The sequence below is a fragment of the Clupea harengus genome, chromosome 19, assembly GCF_900700415.2.
Source record: "Clupea harengus chromosome 19, Ch_v2.0.2, whole genome shotgun sequence".
Lineage (NCBI taxonomy): Eukaryota > Metazoa > Chordata > Actinopteri > Clupeiformes > Clupeidae > Clupea > Clupea harengus.
The window spans coordinates 24,956,959-24,966,638 of record NC_045170.1 but is presented as its reverse complement, the minus strand read 5'-3'; the positions used below and the strand labels follow the sequence as shown (position 1 = coordinate 24,966,638).

Below are 9,680 nucleotides of genomic sequence, written 5' to 3'. Positions count from 1 at the left end.
CCTCAGTGAGAAACATGGACAAGAGTTCAAGTATGGTAAAGAGTATGTTCCTTTATTAATATATTAATATCATATATATTACATCTATATATTTCTTATATTTATCTATAAAAGACTACATTCTCTCAACTAAAAAACCTGAAGATGATGTAAAGCTAATACCTGTTCAGACATCCATGCTGTTCATAGATACAATGTAAAAACATGCAAACAGACTTGGAAAGGCAAATCTGAAGTCAAGAATCATAAGCTCTTGAACAGTAAACTATATTGTTTGCATAGTGTAAACATTAAATACTGTTTGCATAGTGTAAACATTAAGATATTGGCAATTTTGGCATATATTATTAAAACCACAGCTCTGGTGTATTCAGCAAGGATGCATATTTTTGTGTAAACATTTGGTTATATTTCACTTATAAATGTAATTTTTATCAATCCTTGAGGAGGATAACGATGAAACAACTCTTAGTGGTCTGATACGGACTCATGTTCCAGGCACATACACACACAAGTTTCTACTCGTACGCAGAGGTCAGACGAGCTAGGCCTTGGACAGCAATGCACATGGTTAGTGCCTGGAAACCAGCTGCCTCCTTCGACTCCAGCAGCAGCAGCTTGTCTGCCTGTCTGAGCAGCTGAAGACTGGCGGAGTGGAAGAGTGACTCCACCCTGTGGAACGCCTCCTCACACTGCAGGAGGTGGGGCACGCCGTCCAACGGGAAGGGCTGGGACTTCATCAGATGATCCATCTGAGAGGAGAGAGATGGGTGGCAATACATGTTACTGAGGCACACTAACCCTGCTCTATTCAGATTTATATCTGTGTTATAACAGGACTGATCTACACTGGTGGCAAGTAAACAGCACACATACAGACTCTCCACTGTTTGAGTCATATGTAAATACAAGGCAGATATTAGAGATCACGTATGTACTTTAACCCTCAGCCTCTGTGAGTGTACAGAAGTACTGACTAGCAACGCACAGATGTGTGTGAATGGAACTCACTAGTTGGCTGAGAGGAGGCAGCAAACCAGAGGACAAGCAAGACTTTATCCGGTCCAAGCAGTCACTTCTCAACTCTAAGGAGATACAGCATACACATATTTAAGTTTTAAGAGTTCCTTGCATGATGACAGTGCCATTACAGATGACTACAGGTAGCTATCATCCATGATAAATCATAATATTGGTGGGAAAAGTCATTTCATGTTATGAAAATGAGCCTGTGGGAAATACATGCACCGATGGAACACCTACCACCACAGATGAGGTACATGCAAAGTGCATTAAAGCATTCATTATAATTCATATATTTTGTTGATCAGCAGTTGTGGTCATATGATCTCACCCAGTAAAGCGCTGACCAGCAGGTGCAGAGCCTGGCCTATGAGCAGCCCATCGGCCTGCTGCTCACGGGCTACTGGTGACCCATTGGCCGAGGCACAACTGGATCCAGCCTCATGGTCTGGAGGAAGTGCATGTTTGCCATTGTGACGTGACAGTCCTTGATGAGTTGTGTCCTGATTGGCTAATACAGACTCTAGCAGATTCAAGATGGCCTGGACCCTCTGGTCCTGACACTCAGATATGTCAGCAACTTCCCCTGAACACCAGTCATCTAACTGATGAAGACAAAGAGAGGGACAGGGAGAGAGAGAGAGAGAGAGAGAGAGAGGGAGAGGGAGAGAGAGAGAGGCATGTGTTCAGTGCAGTATATGTGCAGTGTATGCCTGATTAGAATTGGGAACTGCTGCTCACCCTCTCCTCCAGTGCGTTGAGGAAGTCTGTGTCCAGGAGAGAGGAGCCGATCAGAGAGAGGAGAGAGGAGCGGGAAACAGCGTCCAAATGAGACAACACACCCAGGTCTTCTTTTAGATCTGTTAACTGTGCAACTGAGAGCACACACATACACACGTATGCATACATACATACATAGATACATACATACATACACACACACACACACACACACACACACACACACACACACACACACACACACACAACACACACAACACATACATACAGTAAAATTAAACACACACCCACATAATTTACATAACACATATACTCAGAACATATACCAACACACATCCAAACACAAAATAATCTTGTATAGACACACCACACATCAAAATATATCTATAACCTAATGTTGACGAACACACAACAATTAGGATTAAACAAACAAACAAAAAAAACACACACACACACACACACACATACACACACAGTAAAAGTCATGCCATACAGACACACATACACAAACATGTTTTCTGTGTGCTGAGAAAATCTCCCGCTGGCATTCCTGGGTTAGTCTCCTCCAAGTGGCCGTCGACCTCACTCTGTGAAGCACCGCTGTCATCCTCGACCCTCCCAACATGGCCGTCGACCTCACTCTGTGCAGCACCGCTGTCATCCTCGACCCTCCCAACATGGCCGTCGACCTCACTCTGTGAAGCACCGCTGTCATCCTCGACCCTCCCAACATCCCTGTCAAATCCGCCCTGAACATCAGCCTGCAAGCAAAGCTCTAAGGACCAGAAGAGAAGAAATAATTGCAAACATGTTCACACAGATATGTTAGTTTTGCTCAAATGTTTGCTAACATATCAGTACTGGGCACTCTCCCTCTCACACACACACACATACACACACACACATACCATATTGGCCGTTCCTCTTTATTCTGAGCTCAATGACACTGTAGGCCAGGACTGTGTTGGCAGGGATCTCCATGGAAACATCACTGTCCATTTGGAGAGTGGAATTCTCATTCACGCTCACCTTCAATCCACACACACGCACACACACACACACACACACACACACACACACACACACGCACACACACACACACACACACACACACGCACCCACACACACACACACTCACACACACACACACACACACACACACAAACACACACACACACACACACGCACGCACACACACACACACACACACGCGCACACACACGCGCACACGCGCACACACATATACACAAAATGTTGTCATAATTGCATAAAGTGTATTTTTCATAAGTGCATAAACACTTTCATTCTATAAACACATACCTGCAGGCGGGCAGTCTTCAGTATAGACAACATGGCCCCACAGCTGCCAGCTCCAAGCCCATGGTACCTTAAGGAGCAGATATTTAAGTCATTCAAGATATTTCTTTAATCTTTCATTTTTTCTGTGTGTATATGTAAATGTAAATGCAATCACAACAGTAAGTACAGCAAGGTGTTCTTGGAGCAACATGCATGCGCCCAGCTCCTGTTATGAACTTATGAATTTTGAGCGCATCATGAATTTAAATTTGATACCGGACCATGACCCGAGGAAATCAGAGTAACCACATAATTACAACCATATAATTACAGAAAATGTTGATTTTATGTATATGTATACATTAAGCCATTATTGGTACGTGTTCATGCCTTGGCAAGAGGCCAATGCTGATGTGTGCGTGCTCCCATTCATGTATGACTGTACATGTGTATAATGGCACATACACACATATGGATGTGAATTCTATGTGTGTGTGAGCGTGTATGAATATGCGTGTGCTTAGGAGGTCACACTGTTGTGTACCTGACAGAGCAGGATTTGGAGGTTAAGATGCGCCGCTTCAGGACAGTCATCACCTTCCTCTTCCATAATGACTGCTTCACTAGAGGGTGCTCCAGGTCCACCAACCTACAGAGATAACACACACACCCACACTCCAGTATGACATATCATGTCTGGAAACACCAGAGGACTTTTGTAGTGTTCTGCAAAAACAGAAATATGTGTGTACGTTTGTGTGTGTCTGTCTGTGTGTGTGTCTGTGTGTGTGTGTGTGAGAGAGAGAGAGAGAGAGAGGACGTTTACAGATTGCTGACCTGTCTTTGGAGTCCTTCATCAGTCTGTGAATGTCCACCGCCTCTTTGTGGAGTCTGCCCAGTGAGGAGTGAAGCTTTGAAGACCCCTGTCCCTCTGCTTTAAGACTGAGTCCTCCTACCTCAGTGCTCACAGTCCCACCCAGGGTCCCAGCATAGGTGCCCTCATAGTTCAAGAAGTCGGATTTGGCCAGCACTGAGAAGACACACAAATAAGTACTGCAAAACATAGGGGTCCAAATTATAGAGCCACTTATTCTCCTGATTGAGAGAGAGAGAGAGAGAGAGAAAGACAGAGAGAGGGAGAGAGAATGTGTGGTAGATTTGGTCGTGACTGTTGCTGCCATATTAATTTGAACAATCACATGGAAGTCTACTGATCAAAACAACAGACTTAAATTTGAATGATGAGACGTTAGTGCCTGAAGGACCGTCTGTGGGGATGGATGGGAAGCTAGGTATGTTCTGAGTCTGGTAGCCTTCCATACTGGAGGGAAAGAGGGCCTTACAAGAGCCACAAGCCAGGCAGGAGTGTGTGCATACACACAAGGGTCTAGATACCTGGCCGAAGAGTTTTTCTCCCTTGTATGATCTGTGTGAGGGTGAAGTCAGTGGGTCTGTATTTGGGTCTTTGCCATGGCCATCTATTCTGGCTTTTCAAGACCACACCCAGTGGCTTCAGCTTGTCCGAGTCTATGAGGCGTGAGACCGCAAGCAGAGAGCCGTCAGGGTCTGTCTCGCTGACCAGGTGACGCGTTACCTTGGCAAACATCTTTTAGGAAAACAAGAATGGTCAAAACAAACAATCATGATCACATCTGTACTGCTCCAAAACAAGAACACACTCACTGTTACCCCCTTGCCCCCCTATACACAAGATTGTCATGATTCAATTGTCATTTTTTACATCTTCTGTGTTTTTTTATAATTTTTTGGACCAAATTACTTTTGACACATGGTAGGCTAGCTTACATTAAAGCAACCCAAAGCACCGACATACATAAAGAAATATAGTCTTACTAAGATATAAGACCTAAGAAAGAACAAAGCTAGGGGTTAAAATGACAGTTCTTATGTTAGACCCCTCTGAGTAATGACACACACTCAGAATGTAAGAAGAAAGTAAACGGAAAGAGGCCCAAAAAAGGGGTCCGCACTGACAGGGATCCCCACAGCCAAAACTTAGTTTTGTAGGCTACTTCTTTACTCACTTACCTGATGTAATATGTAACTAAGATGTAGTACATATAGTCTGACACAACACAATAATGTTGAACATGTTTTAGGGTACTCTTAATATAACGTTAATGTACAGAAATGTAGCATGATGTGAAAACTCAAAGTCAAAGAATTAACTCAAAATCAGAAGCATGAGAAAATAAGCAGGCTCTTCTACATTACTAATTTATTGTCGTGGCTGTTTGTCATTATAACACAGTAATTATACAGCAAAAAAGACCGGTGTAAAATGTAAAAGTTGACTACAATACCTGTGTGACTGGAAAGAGTCGCCTTTTTGTACAGAGAGAGGGTGACCACGCGAGGCAGATTTCTGCGTCACAGATCGGCACGTTCCGTTATAGACCCAGATGGGATCACTCGCGTAGCATAAAAGCAAAACTCATTCGTGAGATGAGACCAGTGTTTTCTTTTGTTTTTTAAAAACGATGAAGACGATAGTTTTCGTCTGAGAGGCGTTTCGCTAAACCTATGAACGCAAAATTAACAGGCCGTTTTCTACATACCATGAACCAAGACACACTTACTTATTTGACCGGCTTGTCCATGCAAAGTTTGTTTTCGAACTTTTCGGTGAAGTAAATCCAGTTTTTCCAAACCCTCTTCATTAAAAGCTAAATGCAAAGTCTGACCCAAGTCCTGTACTTGTGTTGAAGTTATATAGGCTACCGCCTACACGATGAAAGCCTGAGTTCGGTGTTGACCCGCCTTCGACATAATAGGAATCATATGAGTGGACTTTTGCATCATCGCAAGCATGACCAGGCTAGTCCTTTTACTGGCCAAGAATCAACACTGAGGTGGTCCATTAGTTAGGAATGTCAGTATACTGTGGTCTATGAGGAATATAAACTAAAAACGGATTTCCGAGTAACTCTATGTAGCTACACACACAGAGATACAGTTGAATAACTTGTTTATACTGCAACTACAGAGCAAGCTGACATTAGTGCACCATGGCACAGCAAAATGCTGAGCATGGTCAAATCGACACTGGATGAGTGTTCAGCAGTAGCCTATGTGTATAACACCAAATCCATCTCATATCCACAGAACACTATCACAATAATGAACAAAGGCCATCGTTATGCGACACTTTCCCTCATTACCTTAACCAATTACTGTAAATAACTATCATTATTTTATTTATTATTATTTGAAAAGTAGCCTAATGACAAAAAAACAGATACAGTGGGGAAAATAAGTATTTGACCCCCTGCCGATTTCGCAAGTTTGCCCACTTGGAAAGAAATGTTTGATCTATAATTGTAATGGTAAGTGACTTGGTGTATTTTAACAGTGAGAGACATAATATCAAACAAAACTGCATTAACAGGTATGAATTTATTTGCATTTTATCGCGGCAAATAAGTATTTGATCTCCTAGCAAAACATGACTTAGTAGCAATAATATTATATAAATGAGACTGAGTATGAGGAGAGTGCATGTCTATGCTCAACTATTCAGACATAACAATACAGTGCCTCCAGTAAAAGGTGTGTGTCTGTGTGTCCGCACTATGTGATGTGCATGTGTGTTTTGTCAGCTCCAGGTGCCTTCAGCATCAGCCCATATCCTTCAGTGAGCTCAAGAGGAACACCCTCTACTTCTCTACTGACGTCTGAGCCCTGAGAAAGAGGCTCCTGCAGCAACAGCCTCCTCCCTCCAGACCCCACAATCTCTTCTACTGCCCAGGCCCCAAACAGAGGAGGCCAGGCACCACCAACAGTGGAAGGACACAGACCCTGCACTTCACTCATTCATTGCATTTGTAACGTCTTTGTTATCTTATGTCTGGAGAGCACCCATCTCACGTCAGAAGAGGAAGAACGAGTGGAGCTCTTATCCAGACCGGTTGACACAATAACTCCTCTAGTCAAGACACCCTCCATCATGTGATTCACCAGAAGACCAGCGGTGATATCAGGATCCAAACCGTCCAAACACTTGGCCCGAGAAAACACCTGCCTTTACACTCCACACTTTGCCCATTCCCCATCCACCATCGACACACACACTTTCTCCTGTCTAATGTCACGTCTCTACATGTGAGCGTACTGGTTTGCTTGAACGTGTATGTGTGTGTCTTTGTGATGTACACTTGTTATGTGTTGGACTCTCATTTTTCACTGAGGCCTAAATTGAACCCTGAGCCTCTATTATGTGTGGCTGTACAGTCCCATACATAACGTCCTTGTTTTGATAGTGTTGGTGATGTTTTTTTTTAATAGTGATGATGTTCATTTTTAATTATTTATTGGTGAATCATTATTTTGTAAAGTTCATGATGGGCAATATTGTGAAAAGAAGAAAAAGTACACAAGTCATCATTGATCACTGTAACTTTTTTTTCTCCATTCAAATGGCTGCAAGTCTGCTGTAGGCATCCAATAGGACTCCAGAGTAGTATGTGGGCTGGTTTGTGTAATATCCCTGCATGTTCAGCTCATCAGTCTTACATAGTACAGTAACATACTGATAGTTTTCCACAGGCCGTTTTTTCTACATCTGCAACTTCTCATCAAAACACAATGCAAAGCTAACCTTTCAGCTGTGACATATCTTACAATTAAGCACAGTTAGATTCATATGATTTATATTTTAATATGAGATTAAAATCAATTAAGAGCTGTTGTTCAAGAACTTTCAAGAACCTCTAACAGATTCACAAACTTTCAAGCCCCACTGTATGTAGTCATCCTCATAGTACCCAACAAATGGCAAAGTTACACCAATATGCATGCAATAATAAGTTTAATTAAAATAGCCAGATTGGGGTTAAAAAAATTTAGTTGAAAGGACCGAAGAGTTCTTAGAGGATCCGATGATCCAAAGGATCATTAAGCTGTGTTGGTGACTTAAACAGCTAGGTGAGACAGTCCCATCTCTGGAGTAGATGTGTTGGTCAGCCTAGATGCGGTCTCTTCCAGTTTAGTTTGGCTCTCAGAAGCAGTCAGTTCAGCAGTAGCCTCATTGAGCTGAGTCTGACAAGATGTTGCACAGGCTGAAAAAGAGATGGCGAAGAAAAAAACAACACTTTCCAAGTACGTCTACTTAGTGAATCCTCAATACTCAATGTTACAGTGAATGAATATATCTTAATGTGTTCAGACTTTCAGTTTCACTTACCTAAGACACTGATATTCTCTTCAAAGGACTTATCATCGTCACAATGCCCAATTTTAGCACCTTTCCTCATTTTCTGATAAAGTGAGAGAGAGATTAAATCATTTCAGATTCAAATTGTAATGAATAATTAAATATCTAAACTGCATACTCACAGATCATGTTACACCAATGTGTTCTTCACTCAGTAGCCTCTCTGACCAGCATTAGTACACATAATGTCTAAAATTACAATAACATCTCGCATAGAAACTGAACTCCACCTTGAAGGAGAACTTGAATTTTGGCATCCTGAAGAAACAGCACCCTACGGTCTCTTCCTCCTGTGGCATCTCCGGTGGGCCAGCAGATACAGGAGCCTTGGCGACCTCAGCCAGCGTCTCACTGAGCTCTGTGAAAAAATAGGGAATGATTTATCCTCCTCATCCAAACTGGTTAATTTATAGCAGGCAAAAACATGAAAATAGTTAGATCTAGTTGAAGTGTTGCTTCAAATATCACCATGAACTTACTAGTGTTTGCAACAGGAGAGTCCTGGCTTACAAGGAGACTCTGTGATCCTCTCTTTGGTTTCTGAAGAACACAGTTATATAGTAACTTAAAGATATACCCTACAACTGGGTACAGTACATCTTGTAGTGAATAGACAGTATGGCTGTGTGACAGTAAAAATAACTCCATGATCTACATGAGCTAAATTATACGCATGATACTTTACCTTCGATTTGATTGTTGGCATCTTGAGCCAAACTGGAAACATTTTGTTCCTGGTCTTTTCCTTTCCTTGGTCTTGTCCAACTGTATGTGAATTGGAGGGAGATGTGTAGAAGCTGGTATGCTGGTTTCGCTACAAGTCTTTGCTATCTCTTTTGTTAGCGTTTCTACCAGTGATGATTCAAAAGATTGATCTTGTGATTCAAGGGCAAAACGGAGCACATCTTCAGACCCAAACTGTCGAGTAAGTTCTTTGTAAACGTTTCTGTAAATCTGGTGAAAATTCACATCCTGAGGATAGGTTTCATCATCTGTGATGCCAAAAGCTGTATCGAGCTCAGACAGAATCTTCCGAATCAAGTCTCTGGACATATCCAGCACATTATCTGGAAGTCCATCCTGGTGGGTGCCAATGTCCTGGTGTAAGCTATTGACTTTCTTCAGGAGCCGAATGACCAGCATGGAGACCAAGGAGGCATAGTCCTTCTTGTTGGACTCTAACAGACGTAGGTGACATGAACTGGTGACTCCTTCACACTGACTATTTCGCATCAAATCTGTATGTTCGTCAAAAGTACGAGGGGGCAGATTGTTTGAGTTAGTGCTGGATGATCTCGTTTTAGTGTCCTGTGCCTGTTTGTCTAAGAGTTTCTGATCCTCCTTAACTAATTCCTTCAAGTCATAAGAAACATTTTCCTTTAAC

At 42.3% G+C, this 9,680-nt stretch overlaps 1 protein-coding gene and 1 long non-coding RNA gene across 2 annotated transcripts; both read right to left on the bottom strand.

Annotated features, from left to right (window-relative positions):
* Positions 1-31: 31 nt before the first annotated feature.
* On the bottom strand, positions 32-5,973 carry gsdmea (gasdermin Ea). The gene is made up of 11 exons (XM_031586015.2): positions 5,388-5,973; positions 4,459-4,669; positions 3,901-4,093; positions 3,608-3,712; positions 3,085-3,151; positions 2,673-2,793; positions 2,270-2,539; positions 1,765-1,898; positions 1,355-1,628; positions 1,012-1,085; positions 32-752 (listed from the first exon to the last, which is right to left on the bottom strand). Exons 2-11 carry the CDS (start codon positions 4,667-4,669, stop codon positions 519-521), a joined length of 1,683 nt encoding a protein of 560 aa, XP_031441875.1. The 5' UTR covers positions 5,388-5,973; the 3' UTR covers positions 32-518.
* Positions 5,974-8,311: 2,338 nt separating this feature from the next.
* Positions 8,312-9,064, bottom strand: LOC116225050. Its single transcript, XR_004165897.2, has 3 exons — positions 8,982-9,064; positions 8,776-8,836; positions 8,312-8,654 (listed from the first exon to the last, which is right to left on the bottom strand). It is a non-coding gene; the product is annotated as an uncharacterized LOC116225050 (long non-coding RNA).
* Between the last annotated feature and the right edge of the window lie 616 nt (positions 9,065-9,680).